The 23,931-nt window shown below is 36.9% G+C and overlaps 2 protein-coding genes across 2 annotated transcripts; one reads left to right on the forward strand and one right to left on the reverse strand.

Moving 5' to 3' along the window:
• Positions 1-277: 277 nt before the first annotated feature.
• LOC145039367 (uncharacterized) lies at positions 278-12,141 on the reverse strand. Its single transcript, XM_078987431.1, has 7 exons — positions 12,075-12,141; positions 11,606-11,643; positions 11,395-11,539; positions 11,096-11,289; positions 10,966-11,024; positions 683-876; positions 278-459 (listed from the first exon to the last, which is right to left on the reverse strand). Exons 1-7 carry the CDS (start codon positions 12,139-12,141, stop codon positions 278-280), a joined length of 879 nt encoding a protein of 292 aa, XP_078843557.1.
• A 6,385-nt stretch (positions 12,142-18,526) lies between these two features.
• On the forward strand, positions 18,527-19,072 carry LOC145039369 (uncharacterized). Its single transcript, XM_078987432.1, has one exon. The coding sequence runs from the start codon at positions 18,527-18,529 to the stop codon at positions 19,070-19,072; it is 546 nt and encodes a 181-aa protein (XP_078843558.1).
• Positions 19,073-23,931: the final 4,859 nt, after the last annotated feature.

Genomic DNA, 23,931 nt, shown 5'->3' on the forward strand with positions numbered 1-23,931 from the left:
AACACACCAAATTTCTCAAACAACATAAGTAGTACAAATAGACACATATGTTTCTCAAACAACCAAATTTCTTAAACACATATGTTTCTCAAATAAACAAAGTCAGTTCAAATCCAAACTTAACAACCTACTACAACCCAATTCCAAACTTAACAATAAAGTCCAACCAAACACAACCAAGTTAAAACATAACAACTTAAACGAAATCATATCGTAATCATTAAGCTCCAATGGGTTTGCACTGGTATCTCCTTTCCCATCTTTGCTTTTCACCCTCTTAGCAAGTTTTATCTTTCTGATTCTTTCTTTTACATTTACCCACTTTTATTTGTCCATTTTGCCCTTCATGCACTGATTTTGATCCACTACTTCCTGCACCAACACCTTCTGCTCCTTCACCATTTTGCCCTTCATACACTGATTTTGATCCACTGCTTCCTGCACCAACACCTCCTGATCCTTCACCATTTTTATTGACACATGTTTTCCTTTTTTCACATTTAGTTTTGGCCTCCTACCAACTTCAGGTTTTTGCACTTGAGGTTTTTCAGCTTGAGGACATGTGACCTTGTTATGCCCCACATTTTTACACACACTGCATGATGTTTTTTCCCTGCCTTAGACACAACGTGCCGTGGGAGCGTTTCTGATGCATCTCTTCTTCTGTTAACCTTTGTTCTACCTGGAATTCTTATCTTCATTGGTGGAAGAGGTGGTATGAAGTCAGTAGATGGCCACATATTGCTACCATTCATCCCCTGAATTAGATACTTATAAGTATTCTGGTAGACTGCTCCATAGAACATTGTATCCACATAACCACCAACATCTCTATTCATAAATGATATAGTTGCAACTGAATTCCTACATCCATACCTATTAAGTTGCCACACTTTATAAGTACAAGTCTTCTTATCCAGGTCAACAACATATGTAACGCTCGAGTTTCCAGACTAGGCATTATCATTGATGTGATAGTCTAGGTTAACCCTTGTAACTCTTTTTGAAGTATTAATGATGAAATATTTGAGTATTATGTGAATTATGTGTTTATTTTCTTAATTATTATAATTTAATGAATTAAGAATAAAATAAGCGTCAAATTTGAAGTGTGGGATAATCCCAATATCTTTGCATAAAGACGTAGTGGTCGAAATAAGGATTCCGAAGATATAAAGAATGCTGAAATCCGAGTTATAACGAAGAAGTTATGACCTGTCGAAATTTCGCGACAGAACTGGCAACGTTGAATGACGTAAAAAGTGAAATTTACGTTAGAGCGATATTTAGCCTTGGTGATCTAAACGAAAGTCGTAGAGTTCATTAAACTAAGAGTGTGCATAAAAAGAACGCCAAAATTTGACTTCGTATGAGGAAGTTATGACTTATTGAAGTTTCGACTTAGCGGTATGCAGCCCGAAATACTCGATTTGAGATCGAGCGGTTTTTAGCCGAAGCAATCTAAAGGAGAATTGAATATCTCGTTGTTGGTATCGAAGCGATGAAAAGTTAGGCAAGAACGGACGTCAAACGAAGAAGTTATGAATTTATAACGAAATTTTTCTGTCCCGGCCTATTAAAAATAATTAATAAAAATAAATTCAAAAATAGCCGACGGAGTCTAAACGAAAGTTGTAGAGCATAGTCTCACCTATGCATGGATATAAAGAACGTCGAAAACGGAGTTCGTATGAAGAAGATATGAATTTTCAAAGTTTATTAAATAATTAATATTTAAATTTAATTATGAAATCCGACATTATCCGAAGGGGAGTCACCGAGCATATCCGAAGTACGCCCAGCGTACCGCAAAGCATGATGCACCTCACACTCGAGTTCTTCGGATGACGCATGCAGTGACGATTTCAGAGGTTTACGCCCCGCGTACAGGCGTACGCCCAGCGTACGTGCGAGGCTCAGCCTCCTATAAATAGGATGCGAGGGCAGCCGGCTCATTTGCTCTTTTTCTCTCTTCTCTCTCCCGTTTTACCTCGATTTGTGTGCCAGAAGTACCCCGAATCCCCGGTAGTATTCCCGAGCTCCTAAGCAAGTTTCGAAGCCCCGAAGATCCCGAGAAGTGCGATTCTCGAGCCAAAGCTCTGCCCGCGAGAAGTTCGATTTTTGTAGAGATCTTCCAGATCTGCTGAGGATTACTAGTTCTGCAAGCCGTAGTGTTGTCCGATCATCTTCTGATCAAGTGTGTGTGTAGTTACTTTCTTCTAACGCATAATTATGAAGTATTTTATATGAAATACGTGTTATATTTTGTTGTTATGTGTGTGAATGTATATTCACTTTCTTCTATCTTATAGATCTGATTATTTCTCTATGAAATACGTGTTATGTGTGTGTGCCTCATCTGTTATGTGGAAAATGTATTGATTGAGCATGCTATACAGGTTTTGAAACTATGTATAAAAATGTATGTTTTATCTACTAATAAGTTGGGTAGAACATGGGTAGATAGTTGGTGTGTAATAAACAGATGAGAGGCCTCGATGTTGTTTTGATCCAGTCATCTAACGGAATTTACATGATGACCACGGACTTTTCTAGACAGTCCAGTGGAATGCTAGCAGGATCATAACCTGTAGGTGTAAATGAACTTGGGTGTTCATTCGTTGTATTCCATCCCCTCATGGTTGCCTTATTTGACTTATATTGCTGAGGAACCCCGAAGCATGTGTTGTCACCCCGATGAAATATTCTTAGACTAGGTCCCTTGTGTTAGTTATTTTAGGGACATAAAGTGAGAATAACGGGAATGGGTAATTGGGTTATTGTTGGTTGATGAAAATTAAATTAATTATTTATCGTGGGTTGAAAACCCTATATGCTCACCAGGCTCCCAAGCCTGACCCACTCAGTTTTATTTGTATTACAGGAAGTGGCGCAAGGGCATAAGATGGATGAACCATCAAGTTGTTTTTTTTACAAGTCTGTATATGTATATATTTGTTGAATGACTTGTAATGTTATCGTTTATGCTTTATGGTCTGTATCGGAACATGACATCCCGAGTTTTGATTATATAATGAAAATACATTTCTTTTATGAAATGTTTTGGTAAACATTGTTTTATCACATTTTGTTTTTGGGAACAAATTTCGCAACTCTTTCAAATCAAAAAGATTTACTCTGAAATTATTTTAAAAGCATAAATGGAAATCGGTCTTTTCTGGCCGAGATTTTGGGGATGTCACCATTGGGATCAGAGCATTAGTTTAAGCGAACTAGGAATTTGTAGGATTTCTAGACTTAAACTTAGAATTCTAAGTAGAATTTTGAGATGTGTGTGTGTTATATTTTAGACATGAGCACTAGTTTATTTTAGGAAAGTTGCCTAAAATGCTTTATGTGCTAAATGTTATATGTTGCCATATATGATATTATTTGTTCGGATCTATGGTCTGTTACCGACCGGATCTAGAAACTTTATGTGTGTAGGATTCTAAGCGTACGTCTACGATATTAGAACTAGCATGTAAACGTTTCAGAGTGATAAGGATGATTTGAATATCTATCGTGAATGAGGATCTAATTTCACCTTATTCGGTGTGTAGATCAAAAATGGTGAGAACAAGAAGTGGAGTTGGAAATGTTGATGAAAACAGGAATCAACCACCAGTGATTGAACAAATACCTGTTGTAGCAGCAGCACCTAAGCCAATAACCATGGCTGGTGTGAAAATGATGATTCAAACAATGTTGGATCGTTAGATGGATGAAACTAGCCGATTGCTTGAACAGAATCGTGAAGAACTGTCAATTCGTGTGGAAGAGCCGGAATTAAATGAAGGGCACTCGGAAGGTGGAAACTTCAGTGGGTCTGTTGGTCAAGCCAACCCACCGATAGTTAGGCAACACAACCATGATGGAAGGAATGATGGAATGGGATGCAAGTACAAGGACTTTCTGACTTGCAAACCATCGACCTTCACTGGAAAGGAGGACCCTATCGGAGTGATGGATTGGATCTCCGAAATGGAGTTATCCTTTATGACTTGTGGCTGCAGAGGCAAGTTGCAGACCACGTTCGCAGTACATCAGTTCCGAGGTGGATCCGTTCGTTGGTAGAACACTCTAGGGAAGACTTTAAGCCCTATAAGCCACTGCAATTGACATGGCCAGAATTCTTGGTGCAGTTCAAGCGCAAGTTCTACTCGGCTCAAAATCTGTTGGAATTGGAGAACAAGTTTCTGACATTAACGAAAGGCAGCATGTCAGTTGATGAATACACTAATAACTTTACAGATAAGATGGAGTTTGCTTTGCGCATCGTTCCAGATGAGTTGACAAAGGTTGACCGGTATGCAAAGGGACTCTCATGGGAGTACGCAGTGCCAGTTCGTCAGGCGCCTACTCTAGAGGCAGCTATTTGGGCTGCCAAGTCTGTTGAGAACATGATTAAGGGGAGAACCACCGACAAGGTTGAGGTTGGTGAGAAGAGAAGGTTTGAGGGAACATCTGGTTCCGGTAAGCAAAGCAAATTCGAAATCTGATTCGAAAAATTTTGGTGGAGGAAAAGGAGGCGAAGCGAAGTGGTGTGATAAGTGTAAGAAAAAGCACTTTGGGAAATGTAGCGAGGATGTAACCTATTACAAGTGTGGAAAGGTTGGGCATTTTTCCAATGAGTGTCCGAACAACAAAAGGATGTGTTTTGGTTGTAATAAAGAGGGGTATATTTTGAAAGACTGTCCAAAGAAGAACGAGGCAGCTAAGCCCAACATTCCACCAAAGCCGAAGGCGAGAGCCTTCCAGCTGACACTTAAGGCTGCTAAAGATGAAGTTGATGTCACTTTAGGTACCTTTTCTCGTAAATGAATTACCTACTCAAATTTTGTTTGATTCTGGAGCCAACCACTCCTTTATTTCGCATGAGTTTGGTAGAAAACTAGCTTTGCCTGTTGATAGACTAGATAATGCTTTATTAGTCGAAGTTGCTAGTGGCAAGTTTGTACCTGTTAGCCATCGCCTGAAAAACATCTTAATCGACCTTAATGGGAATAAGTTTCATGAGGAATTATTGCCTATCGAACTTAATGGTTTCGACATCGTTTTGGGGATGGATTGGCTTAGCGCCAATGATGTCGAAATTTTATGTAAGAAGAAGATAGTGAAAGTAAACCCGCCTGGGAAAGATTTGTTTATGGTGTATGGGGACAAACGTAGAGTAAATTCTGGAATCATTTCTCTAATGAAAGTCAGAAAGTGTTTGACCAAGGGATGTACATCATACTTAGCATTCGTGATTGATGCTAAGAAGGAAAAGAAGGTGATGCAGAGCAGTCCAGTGGTGTGTGATTATCCGGAAGTATTTCCTGAAGATCTTCCTGGATTACCACCTGATAGACAAGTGGAGTTCAGAATTGACTTGTTACCAGGAACCACGCCAATAGCAAAAGCACCTTATTGATTAGCACCGATGGAGATAAAGGAGTTGACGATGCAACTTCAGGAGTTATTGGACAAAGGTTTCATTAGACCTAGTTCATCACCCTGGGGAGTTCCGGTGTTATTTGTAAAGAAGAAAGATGGAAGTATGAGAATGTGCATCGATTAACAAGAGCTGAATAAGGAAACAATAAAGAATAGATATCCATTGCCGAGGATTGATGACCTATTCGATCAACTACAAGGTTCGAGCTATTTCTCGAAGATCGACCAAAGGTCAGGATATCATCAACTGAAAGTAAGAGAGCAGGATATAGAGAAGACTGCATTCAGAACCCGATATGGACACTACGAGTTTTTTGGTTATGTCGTTTGGACTAACCAATGCTCCAGCAGCATTCATGGATTTAATGAACAAAGTTTGTAATCCGTTCCTTGATAAATATGTGATGGTGTTCATAGATGACATTCTGATTTATTCGAAAAGCCAAGAGGAGCATGGCAGACACTTGCGAGAAGTGTTAGAAGTCTTGAAGAAGGAGAAGTTGTATGCTAAGTTCTCCAAATGTGACTTTTGGATTCGAGAAGTCCAATTATTGGGTCACGTGGTCAACCAAGAAGGGATAATGGTTAATCCAGCAAAGATTGAAGCTGTAATGAAGTGGGAACAACCGAAAACTCCCACGGAGATCCAAAGCTTTTTAGGATTAGCTGGATATTACCGAAGGTTTATCCAAGGTTTTTCTTCGATTGCTAGTCCATTAACAGCTTTGACCCACAAAGGAGCTACTTATGCTTGGAGTGATAAGCATAAAGAAGCATTCGAGAAGCTAAAGAAGAAGCTATGCGAGGCACCAATACTTTCTCTACCCGATGGAGTTGAAGACTTCGCTATTTATAGCGATGCGTCTGGGGTTGGATTGGGTTGTGTTTTGACCCAAAGAGAAAAGGTGATAGCATATGCGTCTCGACAGTTGAAGGAGCATGAAAAGAATTACCCGACCCATGATTTGGAGTTGGCAGCGGTAGTTTTTGCTCTGAAAATATGGAGCCATTACCTCTATGGCACGAAGTGCAAACTTTTCACTAATCATAAGAGTCTCCAATATCTCTTCAATCAGAAAGAGTTAAATATGAGACAACGACGCTGGCTAGAGTTACTCAAGGACTACGACTGTGAGATACTTTACCATCCCGGTAAAGCTAATGTTGTTGCTGATGCTCTCAGTCGGAAAGTCAATGTTGAGAGAAAAAGGCCAAGAGCGTTGAGAATAGAAGTTGTCTCGACAATTGTGGAGAGTATAAAGAAAGCTCAAGAGGAAGCTTCTGAGAAAAATGACCGAAAGGAGGAACATTTGGGTAAAACGTTGGTGTTTGGTACAAACGGTCATGGACTGAAGGTATTCCAAGATCGTATTTGGGTACCTAAGTCAGGAGGAATTAGGGATCTTCTGATGGAAGAAGCTCACAAAACCATGTACTCGATTCATCCTGGTAGCACTAAAATGTATAGGGACCTAAAACCCTACTACTGGTGGCCGACGATAAAGCTTGATGTTGCAAAGTATGTGACCGAGTGTGTGACTTGTGCGAGAGTTAAGACACAACATCAGAAACCGTATGGGAGTTTAGAACCTTTACCTGTGACTATGGGTAAATGGGAAGACATTGCGATGGATTTTGTCACTAAACTACCCAGAACAAAGAATGGTCACGACATGATTTGGGTGGTCGTTGATCGATTCACTAAGAGTGCACATTTCATAGCAGCCAAAGAGAAATGGTCTATGGAAAAGCTCGCGAATTCTTATGTGAAGGAAATTGTGATGCTTCACGGTGTTCCGTTAACAATTTTATCGGATCGTGATAGTCGTTTCACCTCAAGATTTTGGAAAAGTCTACAAAAGGAAATGGGTACCAAGTTATGTTTAAGTACAGCTTACCATCCGCAGACTGATGGTCAGAGTGAAAGAACAATACAAACACTTGAAGATATGCTAAGAGCATGTACCCTAGAATTCCTAGGTAATTGGGATGAACATTTACCTTTGGTAGAATTTTCCTACAATAATAGTTTCCACTCGAGCATGAAGATGGCACCTTATCAAGCTTTGTACGGACAAAAGTGTCGTACGCCGTCTTGTTGGCTTGAGGCTAGGGAAAAACAGTTTATGGGTCCCGAGATGGTCCATCAAATTGCTGAGAAGTTGAAAGTGATCAGGGAAAGAATGTTAGCAGCTCAGGATCGTCAAAAGAGCTATGCTGACAAGCGAAGACCGATGACTTTTGAGGTTGGAGATTCAGTTTTGCTTAAAGTCTCACCGTGGAAGGGACTTAAAAGATTTGGTAAAAGGGGGAAAGTTGAGTCCAAGGTTTATTGGACCGTTTAAAGTTCTTCAGAGGGTTAGGAACCAAGCTTACAAGCTCGAATCACCCGAAGAACTGAATGGAATTCACAACACTTTTCATGTGTGTTATTTGAGGAAGTTCACGGGAGAAGTTCCCGATATAATTCCAATTTATGAATTGAGAATTGATGAAAACAAGAGGTTAATTGAAGAACCAGAGGCAATTGTTGACTGAAAGACTAAGAAGCTTCGATGCAAGATGGTCGAATTAGTGCTTGTCCGTTGGAAACATTCGAATGGGCCAAATCTCACGTGAGAAACAGAGAGTGACAAGATGAGTCGCTATCCGCGTTTGTTTGTTGATGTGTGATTCCGGTGACGGAATCATCCTAAGGGGGAGAGAATTGTAACGCTCGCATTTCCAAACTAGGCATTATCATTGATGTAATAGTCTAGGTTAACCCTTGTAACTCTTTTTGAAGTATTAATAATGAAATATTTGAGTATTATGTGAATTATGTGAATTATGTGTTTATTTTCTTAATTATTATAATTTAATGAATTAAGAATAAAATAAGCGTCAAATTTGAAGTGTGGGATAATCCCAATATATTTGCATAAAGATGTAGTGGTCGAAATAAGGATTCCGAAGATATAAAGAATGCCGAAATCCGAATTATAACGAAGAAGTTATGACCTGTCTAAGTTTCGCGACAAAAACGGCAACGCAGAATGACGTAAAAAGTGAAATTTACGTTAGAGCGATATTTAGCCTTAGTGATCTAAACGAAAGTCTTAGAGTTCATTAAACCGATAGCGTGCATAAAAAGAACGCCAAAATCTGACTTTGTATAAGGAAGTTACGACTTATTGAAGTTTCGACTTAGCGGTATGCAGCCCGAAATACTCGATTTGAGATCGAGCGGTTTTTAGCTTAAGCAATCTAAACGAGAATCGAAGATCTCATTGTTGGTATCGAAGCGATGAAAAGTTAGGCGAGAACGGACGTCAAACGAAGAAGTTATGAATTTATAACAAAATTTTTCTGTCCCGGCCTATTAAAAATAATTAATAAAAATAAATTCTAAATTAGCCAACGGAGTCTAAACAAAAGTTGTAGAGCATAGTCTCACCTACGCGTGGATATAAAGAACCTCGAAAACGGAGTTCGTATGAAGAAGATATGAATTTTCAAAGTTTATTAAATAATTAATATTTATATTTAATTATGAAATCCAGCATTATCCGAAGGGGAGTCACCGAGCATATCCGAAGTACGCCCAGCGTACCGCGAAGCATGATGCACCTCGTACTCCAGTTCTTCGGATGACGCATGCAGTGACGATTTCAGAGGTTTACGCCCCTCGTACAGGCGTACGCCCAGCGTACGTGCGAGGCTCAACCTCCTATAAATAGGATGCGAGGGTAGCCGGCTCATTTGCTCTTTTTCTCTCTTCTCTCTCCCGTTTTACCTCGATTTGCATTCCAGAAGTACCCCGAAGCCCCGGTAGTATTCCCGAGCCCCGAAGCAAGTTTCGAAGCCCCGAAAATCCCGAGAAGTGCGATTCTCGAGCCGAAGCTCTGCCCGCGAGAAGTTCGATTTTTGTAGAGATCTTCCAGATCTGCTGAGGATTACTAGTTCTGCAAGCCGTAGTGCTGTCCGATCATCTTCTGATCAAGTGTGTGTGTAGTTACTTTCTTCTAACGCATAATTATGAAGTATTTTATACGAAATACGTGTTATGTTTTGTTGTTATGTGTGTGAATGTATATTCACTTTCTTCTATCTTATAGATCTGATTATTTCTCTATGAAATACGTGTTATGTGTGTGTGCCTCATCTGTTATGTGGAAAATGTATTGATTGAGCATGCTATACAGGTTTTGAAACTATGTATAAAAATGTATGTTTTATCTACTAATAAGTTGGGTAGAACATGGGTAGATAGTTGGTGTGTAATAAACAGATGAGAGGCCTCGATGTTGTTTTGATCCAGTCATCTAACGGAATTTACATGATGACCACGGACTTTTCTAGACAGTCCAGTGGAATGCTAGCAGGATCATAACCTGTAGGTGTAAATGAACTTGGGTGTTCATTCGTTGTATTCCATCCCCTCATGGTTGCCTTATTTGACTTATATTGCTGAGGAACCCCGAAGCATGTGTTGTCACCCCGATGAAATATTCTTAGACTAGGTCCCTTGTGTTAGTTATTTTAGGGACATAAAGTGAGAATAACGGGAATGGGTAATTGGGTTATTGTTGGTTGATGAAAATTAAATTAATTATTTATCGTGGGTTGAAAACCCTATATGCTCACCAGGCTCCCAAGCCTGACCCACTCAGTTTTATTTGTATTACAGGAAGTAGCGCAAGGGCATAAGATGGATGAACCATCAAGTTGTTTTTTTTACAAGTCTGTATATGTATATATTTGTTGAATGACTTGTAATGTTATCGTTTATGCTTTATGGTCTGTATCGGAACATGACATCCCGAGTTTTGATTATATAATGAAAATACATTTCTTTTATGAAATGTTTTGGTAAACATTGTTTTATCACATTTTGTTTTTGGGAACAAATTTCGCAACTCTTTCAAATCAAAAAGATTTACTCTGAAATTATTTTAAAAGCATAAATGAAAATCGGTCTTTTCTGGCCGAGATTTTGGGGATGTCACAGCATAAGACTCAGCCATGTTTCTTGTTTCAAATTGGTTTAAACCACTTGGTAAAACCTGCCAATACCTATTGCAGACATAAGATAAGTAACTACATACAATTATGAGTGTAAAGATTAGAAAGTACCTTTGAGCTTTTTTTAATTGATTCAGTGGGAGTGTAATTATTGGGCAAGGCTTGTAATCAGGCCATGAACTACCTTAATCTTTAAATTGTATATTCTCTCAATAACATACAATCTAATCTCCTCTAACATGGTGATGATTGGCTTTTTCCTTGCATCCCTGATGACACTGTTGAAGCTCTCAAATAATCCATTCTCCACTGCATCACACATCCTTCCCTCTTAAAAAAATGCTATACTCCAATAATTGGGGTTTGTTTCCATAAGATAAGCAAAGGGTGTAGGGTTAAGCACTTCAATATCCTTCATGACAGCATTGAATAAAGGCACAGCGGATGTCTTGCTTGCCATCCAAAACATGGTTTCATAATGCACACCACCGAATCTTTTCCAAAAAGTTGGCAACAATATGCCTTGCACACTGTCTATGTTCAACAGTAGGTAGTATTTCCTTGACATCCTCTAACAGCCCCTGTACGACAATAATAAATTGTTATATAAAATGAAACTACAATATTAAAAATTAGGAAGTAAACAACTTACCTTATGCTGATCTGACATTAATGTTATACCAAAAGGTCCAAAACCATTATCCAGTTGAAGGTCATCTATAAGGTTTTCCAAAAACCATTTCCAATTTTCTTTGTTCTCTACACAGACAACTGCCCATGCAATTGGGAATATGTGATTATTGGCATCTCTTCCTACAGCACATATTAGCTCTCCAGTACATAACCCTTTTAAGAAACATCCATCTAAATTTATAACCCTTCTGCAACTCCCTCTTCACCCTTGTTTAAGCCCATCAAAACACAAGTAAAACTTGCTAAAATAACTCTTACCATCTGACATAGAATTGACATCCATTTTAACTGTTGATCCTAGATTTGATCTTCTAATCTCCTCACCATATGACCACAACTTTGCATAGTGCTCCACTAGTGTTCCTTCAATCAGTTCAATTGCATACTTATTTGCTCTTCTACACTATCCCATACTCACATATATACCAAATTTCTCTTTTACCTCATCCCTAAGTAGCTTGACACTAACCTTTTGTTTATGTAAGAATTGTGTTGTGTAATCGGTACCTATCCATGAATAATGCACAATTTAACCTAACTTGAAGTTTCTTGCACAGTTATGCTCATTTATGAGGCTCTTAAATTGGAAAGACTTTTCCTCACTCATCCAAAAAGCCCACATCCTAAACTTGCACCGCCCATAACAACTTTTCACTAATAGTCTCCTACTATCATTTTTTTGTAACATAATTGATAACCATTTGCTACAGCATAGTTACACAACATATGTTTAAGTTGTTTAGGACTCACAAATCTCATACCTAATATAGGTTTCTGCTTTTTCCAATGAACATTCTCATTGTAAATAGGTTGGTCAATAGATATTACCTCATCTTCTTGTGGTGGATCATATGTATCTTCACGAGGTGGACTCTGTGTGTGTGTGGGGGGGGGGGGGGGGGGGGGGAGGGTGACTTGCTTTTTTGGGCATAACTTACTCAAAAACTCATCATCCTTTGCCTTGTTCATAGGAATGCACTCATCAGGTTCAGTGTCCACTTCCATGTGAATGTCATTATCTTGTTCACCTTACAAATCCTCCCTTGCACCTAGGATATCATCTCTACCACCATGTAAATCTTGCATGTCGATTCCATCATTCATATCCATACAATTGTGCACTTCTTCATGATCTTCTTTTACACCAGATAATTGGTCTAAGGAACTGCAAACTTTAGCTTGCTCTTCAAGAATCCATCGATGTACATTAACACCAAGATGGTCCATATATACATTTACTACATGATCAGAAGCATACCTACTTCGATTAGTTCCATGTAATCCATTTCGGTCGCGTTTAACCTTAATTCATCAGGAAAATCAATATCGGGCATGCAGAAGTACACATTCACACATATCGCAAATGCAAATCTTTCAAGGAACTCGAAAAACTCATTCTTGCCCATTCCAGCAAAATCAACATCATCAAACCTTTGCACTGCTCCATCTAATTAAGTAATAGAGGGGTAACTGGTAAAGATTCTAGCAAAATGTAGATCAATCTTCGTGAAAATGGCCATAGAAATGACAAAGTTCGCCGATTTGAGTGACGAACACTTGAAGAAAATGATAGGACCGAAGAACAGTTGAACAACAAATTTCGATGAAGTTAAGAAGAAAGTGTTCGAAAGAGATAGTTGAGGAGTTTAAACGTACAGTATCTCTCATTAACACATGTATACACGTGGCAATGATGTGGACTAAATTAAACTATTTGGATATTAGGCGGAAATGGAAAACTGCTATGTAGGATGGGGGTCACCGGGTGACCCTTCATTTTTCTAAAAGTGCCCTTTTAAAACTGGAATTACAAGTTTATGACCTTAAATTGCAAAAAATAGTCTCAATAACCATTTAAACCATTATACATAAATTTGTTGGGCTACACTGACAATAACCCAATATATAAAAACTGAAATTACATAAACATGTTTGAAAGAAGCATTTTGTTTAATCTATTGATTCTCAAATAAAACATAATTTACCACGCATTGACATTTGTTGCGAAATATTTCCTCTATTATTGTTGCTAAACAACCACCAACATATTAATCAAATATAAGAATTATAGCATTTTGTTTAATCTGTTGATTCTCAGATAAAACATATTTTTTCTGTCTTAAGATGACACAAATATGAAATTACATAATTATGTCAAGTGGTTCAAGTGTTTTGGAAAGAGAGAAGTCGACATGACACATCAACTTTGTATAGATTCAAGGGGCCTTTTTTAGTAGTAAAACGGTTAGTTGTAATATTTTCCTGCAACTAAATTTGGTTGCAGGCTTTAAATAAAATAAATTTTCGCGTCTCTAAATTAGTTGGAGATCTTGTTCGAACATCGAGTTAGGTAATGCAAGTCTGTGAAGTTTTTCTGTTTAGTAAGTTAGTTAATTAGATAATGTATTTTCATAGAAGTAGTATTCGGTATGAAATCAATTGTCAATTCAATATAAGTTGTCCTTTCAAAAAGAAATACACTTGCATTCATTATGTATTTAATCAGCCTGAATCTGTATTTAGATATCTTTCTACATCAAAAGGAATTATCGAACCATTATATTGTTTCACGAAAACTTTGGAAACTATTTTAGCTATAAAAAAATAGTTATTCATCATTAAGTCATGTATTCAACCAATATTTTAAATCTTGTAGACAGCTTAAAGTTAAGTATCACATATAACACTTCTAATCTTATTATAAGAAGGGAAAAAAAAAAAAAAATCTTCACAAGGTGTTGATGGTTTTGAAACTGAATGTATTTAGAGGTATTACAAATATTGTATGATCAATTTCTAGTATTAAAGAAATGGAAAAGAAGTGGTTGTGGAATTGGTCAAGAATAAGATCGAACTTTTCATAAACACCTAAAGTCGGTTTTGTGTCCAATTAGAGAAGACACGGTCAAACTATAGAAATCATGAAATTAAAGTCTACAAAAGCAGCAATAAGAGGGTTGACTTAACAATCTCGCATTGGCATTTGTATGATGATGTATTCTTCTCCTAAAAACAATTAATAACTTTAATCTTATCAATCTTCAAGAAATACATGATCTTTCTAGAAGTTAAGTTAATGCCCTTTCATATAAAAGTTCCAACATCTCATTTTCTTAATTGACTCATTAAAATTGTAACGTTTTTAATATGTTTTATCATGTTGATTTTACTTATTTCTTCATATATATATATATATATATATATATATATATATATATATATATATATATATATATATATATATATATATATATATATATATATATATATATATATATATATATATATATATATATATATAAGTGGGATAATGACTTAAAAAGGTAATATATTTTTTGATTTGTACAAATTTGGTCATTAGGTTTTTTTTCATCCACATTTACTCTTTGATATTTTTGTACACATTTAATACTTAATATTTTTTGTTTCAAAAGTTATTTTTGTTTTTGTACTCATTCAGTACTTATTAAAGATTTATTTAAGATTTTCTCACTACATCTTACGTGGGACAATCATTAATGAGATGTTTATTTAGGATTTACTCATTCAGTCCATCACGATCTCGACTACTTGGTTGCTTAGGTCATGTGTTCTGAACGTCATAACTTCTTCATACGATCTTGAATTTTAACGATCTTTATATCCATGTGTTCATATTTTAGTCTACTACAACCTTCGTTTAAATTACTCCTGTTAAAAAAATAATATATTTTTACTTACTATCTCACATCTGATTACTTATAATTACACATTCCTTGGATTGTTGGTTATGTATCATTATGTATAGGATGTTGTTGAGCTGTAGTGATCTACTAGATTTATGTATATATCATTGTATGATAGGATGCAACAATAGTGGTGTAACGTCCCAATTCTCAGGTATTATTATTATGGCTTTAATTTTCAAGTTTCAAGGTCGACTCGACGAGTTGGATGCCCCAACTAGTCGAGTAGCAGTGGGATTGGGCCACATGTTTAAGTGACCAACTTGTCGAGTCGGAAAAGTGACTCGACGAGTTGGAGCTGAAGGGTGAAACCCTAATTTCCGGGGTTTTGCACCCTATTTAAGGATTCATTAACCTCCTCTTAGTCCCTTACAACCTCCATAGAGTCTAAAAAGCTTCATTTCGTGTGAGAACTTCATTTGAGTGTGCTTGAACCTTGAAAGGTGGAAGTTGTGAAGGAACTTGAAGGTCAAGTAACTAGCAACAAGAAGCTCGTGTGGATCTACAAAGCCTGCCTCAGTTAGCTTCATTTGAGGTATCAATTCATGATCCTGGCCTTATTTCCTTCTAAATCTCATGTGGGTAAAGTTAGGTTTTTGCCTTGAAATAGAGTTATTATGGTATATGAGCTAGATCTAAAGTTGCAATTTCAGATCTGAACCCTCCTTGGGATGTAGGTTCATAAAGTCTCTAGCTTGGGTATGTATGAAACCCCCCTTTCTACTTAAACCCCATTTCAAGTTTGTATTTGGCATTAGGAACCATTAAAGCCTTGCATTCACGTAAAGTTTGCAACTTTACATGCTAAGTACGCCCTAGGAGCTTAGATCTGCAATATGAAGCCTTTGCATGGCTTAAAAGCACATGTATGGATGAAGGTTCGTGGGGACTCGAAGAGTTGCATGGTCAACTCGGTGAGTCCTATGAAGATGGCCTTGGGCTCGACGAGTCCTATCAGAAGCTCGGCGAGTCCGATGAAGATTTTCATAACCCGGCGAGTTTGATGAACATCGCCTTGGGCTCGGCGTGTCATATGAGTGGGGCAGCGAGTAGGCGAGTTATACAAGGAACTCGGTAAGTAGCTGAGGGTACTCGACGAGTTGAGGTCAACATGGACTGTTGACCTTGACAATTGACTTTGACTTTAACCAAAGGTTGACCGATTCACTTTTGAGGGTGTTTTGGTAAATTGTATAATTATAACAAAGGTCATTGGTGGATATAGGTGTTGGAGTTGGAGCTACAATTGGAGGAGTTTGACATTACTTCCGATCTATTTCCGACGTTATCCTCACTATATCGACAGGGTCTAAGGCACCAAGGCCGGCCCTTTATGGATTTTATTCGGATCATTACATGTTATGCTTACTGATTTGCATCTTGGTAGTTAGGATGGTAATATGTTATGTTTTAGTGACCCGGTTGGGTCGGTATCCTGGTATATAGGATGATGCTATATGAGCGAACTGTTAGGTCGATATCCTGGTATATAAGATGATGTTACATTAGTGACCCGTTAGGTCGGTATCATGATTATAGGGTTATTACTAGGCTTTGTGATCTGTTGATCGGTTTGACTGTTATGTATGCTAGCGTATGATATTTATTGGCACGTGATTATTTGTTTGGGGGTTGGGTTGAGGCGGTCATGCTTTGTGCTGAAGGCCAATATACCCAGGGCAGTCCGGATAGACTAAAGGCTCAGAAGGGATATTAGTCAGATCGAAGGCCCGACGACTGGTCCGGATAGGTTGAAGGCCCTACGAGGTGATCCAGACGTGCTGAAGGCTCAGAGAGCGGTCCAGATAGACTGAAGGCCTGCGAGGCGGTCTAGTCAAGTTGAAGGCTTATTATGCATGTTGTTCTGTATTTGTTGTTATGATATGACTATGATTTTTGAGGATGATATTTTGAGGGTAACTCACTAAGCTTCCGGGCTTACAGTTTCAGTTTGTTGTTTCAAGTACTTCTGGAGATCGTGGTAAGGCGAAGGCATGATCGTACCGCTCCTCCTGCTGTTATGATTTTTATGATTTGATTCTGGGGAAAAACTTTGACATTTGACTATTTGAAAACATATTTTTAATGATTGTTGTTATCTTTAAATGTTTTGAAAAGTTTAAATTGGCTTGAATTTTTAGGATGTTACAAGTAGCATGTTGGTTAGAGTACCAATAAGTTGGTTATCGTCTAGTGTAGTGTCGTAGGGGGTGTATGTAGTCATGTAAGATAGCCTGAGAACTTTTTGATATAGGTTATCTTGTTTGTTTCTTGTTTGGTTGTGGCTCTAAAGTAAGATCATCTATTAGGGTGGTTATCTCACCTCTGGTTATTTATAGTTGTGCATTTCATATAGGTTAGCTGGTAGAGGAGCAATGTGCTATGAGAGGACTAGTAGGTGATAGTGAGATGTATGATTGATAATTGTATGTATTTTATGCCTACTTGATCATTGATTATTTATATATCGACATATGGTGGGGGGATAGTTAAGGAGGTTCTGCTATGTATTATAGGCCAAGATACCTGGTGCGGGCCGACTGTAAGCCATAGGCATGGAGGCTCGAGAAGAACGGTTAGGTTGAGGAGGCAGACCAACAAACCTTGGATATTCCAGTCCGATGATTGATTAGACATGTTGCATGTTGGCATTACAGTTCGATGACTGATTGGGTCAGGGTATTCTATTCTGATGATTGTAGGTCCGTTATGCATGATAGTATGTTTGTTGTATGGGGTATTTTGGGGGAAACTCACTAAGTCTTGTGCTTACCTAATTGTTTATTTTTCAGGTTCTATCATTGATCGTGGGAATGCGAAGGCAGAACTGTACACACTTATTAGCAATATTGAGGATTTCGCGTTTCTTATATTACTCTAATTTTCGATAAATATATTTTAGAATAAACGATTTTCTTAATAATAGATTTATAATTAGGGAGTTTTGCATTACTTAAATATGAAAAAAAAAATTAATGGGACGTTACGCATAAGCATCAACAGCCTCATACACCTCATCAATAATTGTTCACGCAAGATGTCGTGAGAAAAAAACTAAAGAAATCCTTCATAAGTACCGAATGATTACAAAAACAAAAATGACTTATTTTAAAACAAAAAAATATTAATGACTAAATGTATACAAATTAAGAAATATATTTACCCAATTAAATCATTTCTCCTGGCTAACCTGTAGTAACCGGTCATAATGACTGAATGTATACAACTTAACAAGTTGAAGAGGTAAATATAAACGAAAAAAATCTTAATGACCAAATGCATATAAATCGAAAAATATATTACTTTTTAAGTCATTATCCCATATAAGTTTGTTAAATGATTTTTTTTATTTGGATTTTAAGTGAATTTTGTTACTCATATATCACCCAAAAAAATGGCATTATTTTATTCACGAGCTATAATACTAATCATGCCACTATTTTTTGTAAAATAAATTAGAAACCCATTAAAGATTAAGAACTCCCATAGTTATATGAAAACATTAATCAATCCTACTACTAGCTAGAGGTTGAACATCTTTTTCCTTCTACCTTCCAAGAATATTAAATGCTTATTAACGACCAACTCTCTATATATACACGCCAAAAATAAACAAGATTTGGTATCTCGTTTCTTTCTTCTATCATATCATATTATCAACCAAAATGGTACGCTTGAGTGTTATGCATGTTGCTAACAATCATATTGGCTTCTCCATACCCTTTGGAATAGGCCTATTTGTGGTGGTGTCTGCCATAGTCGCATTATGTGCCAACCACGCAAGAAGGTCTTCAAGAAAAGAAGAAAACACAGATAACATCGATGGTACTACTGAGAAGATGTGTGATTCAAGTCGAGAAGATAATTATCAAGAAAAGTTCGCACCAAGATCACCCTTAAGGTCTCCAAAGCAATTGATCACCACCATAAGCAATAAGGCTATGCCCTCGTTCATCGTCAACCATAAAAGAGGAAGGGACCATGATGGTGGTGGTGGTGATGCAGCGGTGGAGGAAGGATTTGGACAAGGTGGTTTGTGGCAGAAAGAGATATTAATGGGAGTGAAGTGTCAGCCGCCAGAATTTTCAGGGGTAATATATTATAATTGTGATGGGCATCAAGTTTCGGAGTTCCCTCCGAGATCTCCGAGGTCACCAAGGGTAGCTCATTCGCCGGATTTTACTTTTCCGATGATCAGAAGTTCGGTTTAGTTATCCTTGATTTAATTATACGTGTTGTCTGGTTTTCTTTGTATATGCTACTTGATTAAAAGGAACTCCGCTATCCGCTTATCAATTGTCACTTTAAGGATAACTATACTTTTAATTTTGGAAATGGTAAAAATATCTAAAAATTTCGAGGAAAGGTTATAAAATAATCGAGGTCACTACGACGTAGGTGATAATCAACATGTTTGAGTTGAACACATATTTTATATTCAAGTACGGATGAGGACAATGTATAGAAAACGAATGCATTCTAAAACAACTAAATTTAGTTAAATATTAGGATTATTAGGTTTGACGTAAAATTAAAAAAATACAAAAAGACAAATCACAAATGTCGTCAAGGTCATTTATTAATCGATAAACAAACATGAAATTCGGTAAGAAGCTTTTAGAACTTTTTTAAAAGAATAAAGAAAAACCCTTGAATTAATAGTGTCTTGTTGAGAATATTGATATCATTGATGTTCCTCAAACTGTTCATTGGTATATCCTTTTACGTATCCTTTCTTTATATATTATTTATTTTATATTTTTATAATATGTTTGTAAAGGATTTATTGCAGGAGGGTGTTTCTTGTATTTATTGGAAAATGGTGGATTGAGGCTCACTACCGAAAGATATATAAGCATGTGGGTTTTATCTTGATCCGGATTAGACACGTTGCATATAATGTTTGTGTGTGTTGTTGGTTCATAATACACAGAGCACTCTCACACACTCTTCGTCTCTTCTCTCTAATTTAGGGTTCGTTAATTAGTGTTTTTAGTCTTGGTGTCTATAATTTGTGTATTCATAGATTAGGGTTGAGAGTAGTATAGGTAGAGCGTTGTAGTGAGGCTTGTTGTAATATGAGTGATCTAGTGTTTGTAGTGAGTTTTTGACTTGTAAATTCTTTTAGAGCTAACTAATTGCTATTCGAATAAAAGAATTGTTGATATTGTTTAGATCTAGTTTTTGTTCATGGTATCAGAGCGAGGTTCTCCTTGTTCTTGATTTGTTGTTCTGCGTCTAGATCTATAGAGTTGTTTAGCAATCTAGGGTTTTCTCATGTTGTTTTATGTTCCCTCTGGATCGGATCTTTGTAATCTGTGATTATGATCGTGTTTGGTGGTTGTCATCTCCAATAGTTCTTCATCACTATGTTTAGTTGTAAATGAGGCGCTTAGTAGTAAATGTTTAGGTTAACCATTGTTATCCTAATGGCCAATGCTAAGACAGTCGATCAATGTTAAACCTGTAAAACGAGTTCTATAAACAGAGGTGATTCTTGGCATTTGGATGTTGGTTCTGCTTCAGTCTTAGATCATTTCTGATCTAACGAAACTACTTGGTTGCCTTACAAAGCATTTAAGTGGAATCTCAATGAGTTTCGCACACTCTCTTCTATGTTTGGGTTTTTTGCATGCGCTTGTTTCTTCTTTGATGTTCTTTTTTGTCTTTTCTCTTCTTTGTGTGTGATTTCTTATTTGTAAGTTTTTCTTGTTTGTATTATGGTTAGTGGTCCTGTTGTTGAGTCTGGTGAATCTTCTAATAAGAATGAATATGTTGGTTTTGATGATCCACTTGATTTGCATCCTTCTGATAACACTCTTACCATTATAAATAGTTTTAAACTTCTTAGAACGGAAAATTTTAGAGTTTAGAGGAGTTATGTGACAACAGCTCTGAAAGCTCGAAATAAAATTGGATTTGTTGATGGTACTGTTGTTAAACAAAAATATGATTATATTAAATCTCTTAAGTGGGGGTGTGTGAATGCTATTGTCTATTCTTGGATCTTAGGATCTTTATCCGAGTCTATATGTGCTAGACATGCATGTTCTGAATTTGCTTTTAATATTTGGACTATGTTGTATGATACTTACAATAAGGTTGTTCAATTGTTTTTAATTTGCATCAACATATTAATTCTTTAACTCAAAGTGTATTAAGTGTTTCTGATTATTTTAACAAACTTGATGCACTTTATAAAGAATTTGATTGTCTTACTAATTTGACTGACTGCACTTGTGAAGCTGCAACACGATGTAATAATCACTCAAAGTTAATGAAGTTGGTGTTGGGTCTAAAATTTGGTTTATACTTTGTTTTTCTAGGCAATTGGGTTTTCGGTCCATATGGTGTGTGAGGTTAGGATTGTTCACGACCCAAATGGGTGTTTACGGCCATGAACTGCTTCACAGCCTTGAACCTGTTCACGGCCCGTGCTATATATATATATATATATATATATATATATATATATATATATATATATATATATGTGTGTGTGTGTGTGTGTGTGTGTGTGTGTGTTTGTGTGTTAGATGGTCATAATAAAAAACAGTGGTGTACGGCTAGAAGAGAGAGTGTGTGGTGCTAAGTGTGTGTGAATCATGTAAGGAACTTCATTCTAATCATCAAATCATTCAAGATTCATCTTATTCTTCTTCTCCTTCTTCTCTATTTTGATCTGACAACATCCGATTGATTGGAATTCCGCACCATCAGTCGGATCTGATTGATACGTCAAGCGAATTTGGGACTTACAGTTGGTATCAGAGCTTGGTTTGTATCAATCAATTTGGCCAGATCTTGAGTGTTTTTTATCTTTTTCTTTAAGGATTTTTGCGTTTTTGGATAGATCTTTGAAAAATATTGGGGGTTTGTTCTTTGAGTTTTTTCATAAAAACGAGTTTTTAATCGAGTTTTGGGCCTAAAAATGTAAAACACATTGTTTTTTTCGTAACTATTGAAGGGTTCACGATCGAAGAAGAGTTCACGGCCCAACTCGTTTATGGCCCTGAGACAGTTCATGGCCTAGCAGGAGTTCTCGGCCAGCAGGTTCACGGCTCACTTGCTCGTTCAGCAGCCTCCTTCTCATTCAACGAATATTTTAAAAAAAATTAGGGTTGCCTGGAATCAAACCCGGGTCTTCTACCTCATCAATCCAGCACCCTTTCCACTTAATCTAGTTTGCCACACGCTACATTCCTTCCCAATTTAATTCCTAAAGCTTCGCCACTTCAACCCTATTTTCGCAATTTGAACACTTTCAGCCCAAAACTCAATTTCTTTTATTTTTAAATTTCATTTTCTACCCAAAGTTTTTAACTTTTAATTTTTGACTTTCTAAATTGACTTTTGACCTAATAAATCGACTTTGACTTTAAAGTTTGATCGTTGACTTTCTCGTTTAACCTTCAAAATTTTAAATTTAGCTTTTCGGTTTGACTTTTGAAGTTTGACTTTTAAGTTTGATTTTTTTTAGTTTGACTTTTAAGAATTACTTTTGAGGTTTATAGTCAAAGGGCATTTTTAAAACAATGAGTTCTTCAGGCATCCCGATAAATGAAGTTTTATGGACTCCATCGTGTAAAGCTACGATCAAATTTCTTCGTGAACAAATCGATTTGCTAAAAATGGAAAATGAGGACCTTAAATATGAAGGATATACTCTTAGGAAATATTAAAAACCCTTAAAAGAACAACTATACGCCAAAACAAAGGACTTCTAAAAACTTCAAGAAGAATATAGCAACAAATGTTCAAATTATAAATACGCTAAGGAACAGCTTGCTACCTTGACTGTCGAGCTTGACTCTTTGAAAAATAAGTTTAAAAATGCATATTTTAATTTTAAAAAAATATGATGTGTCAAGTGAAAAAGTTGCAACAATGATTGAAAAACAATTAACATTCAAAGATAATCAATCTATGGGGTTAGGGTATCACAGTGTCCCACCTCCTTTCAATGACAACTATAACCACCCCCCCCCCCTTGAGATTAATGAGGTAGAGACACCTATTCAGTTTGGCCCACTCCCGGAATCAGCTTCAGTTAAGACTGAGCCATCTGGGCCTACTGAGGTTATTAAGGTGAATGTTTCTTATGCTTCTACTTCATGTGCAGGTAAAGTAATAGAGGATGAGAACAATGAGAACACTACTGAACAAACCAATGTCTCCTTGAACTCTAAATCTGTTACTTCTAACTCAATTACTTCTGATCAACCTGTTGTTGGTAAATACAGGCCACCAATTCAAGCTAAACAAAGTATCTGCTGCAAGTGTGCATGTGGGAACAACCAGAAACGAGGCAAGGTTAAGCCACCAGGGGTAGGAAGAAACAATTTATACGTGAAGAAAAAGACATGTTTCACCGTGGAACACCTGGACACATTGCCAAAAATTGTCCTAATCATGCATATGTTCCCTACTACGCACAAAGCTGGCAGAACGCGCCAAGAGGGAGATACCCCAAAAGAAGCCCTTCAAGTTCACGATCATGCAATGGTGATTGTAACGTGCAAAAGGCCAAGAATCAAAATACCAAAGGTAAGAAGGGAATGTCGGCCAAGAATTCATATTAAAGAGATGCTCTAGTGAAACCAATACCGGTTAGGTCAAAGCCATCTTTAGAAGAGTCGAATAAAAAAAACATGATTCTTTAATTGTCTCTTCTAATAAATCTCAATCTTCTATTTTTGCTAGTAAAATTAATGATACTAGAAAATTTAAAGGAAAAAAAATCATAATCTTCAGTGTAAGCATTATGGTCTCAAGGGACATACAACTGAAAACTTATACAAACTCATTAGATTTCCAAAAGATTTTAAACATAGAAATGATTTTAATAATGTTAACAAGTTTTTGTCTAATGCTCATCTTGTTGCTTCACATGTTAATGAGTCTTATAGTACCTCTACTTGTTAAGTACATAAAGTTGGTCAACATTATCTTACCTCAGGTCAATATGATAAGATTCTATCTCTTCTAGTGGCAAGCAATTTGTTGAGGATATGTCTGTTAATGCTAATATGATATGTATTGCTTGTAATAGTATGCTTTCTAATTGTAA

This window comes from Lactuca saligna, chromosome 4, assembly GCF_052625555.1.
Source record: "Lactuca saligna cultivar CGN05327 chromosome 4, ASM5262555v1, whole genome shotgun sequence".
In the NCBI taxonomy this organism is placed as follows: domain Eukaryota; kingdom Viridiplantae; phylum Streptophyta; class Magnoliopsida; order Asterales; family Asteraceae; genus Lactuca; species Lactuca saligna.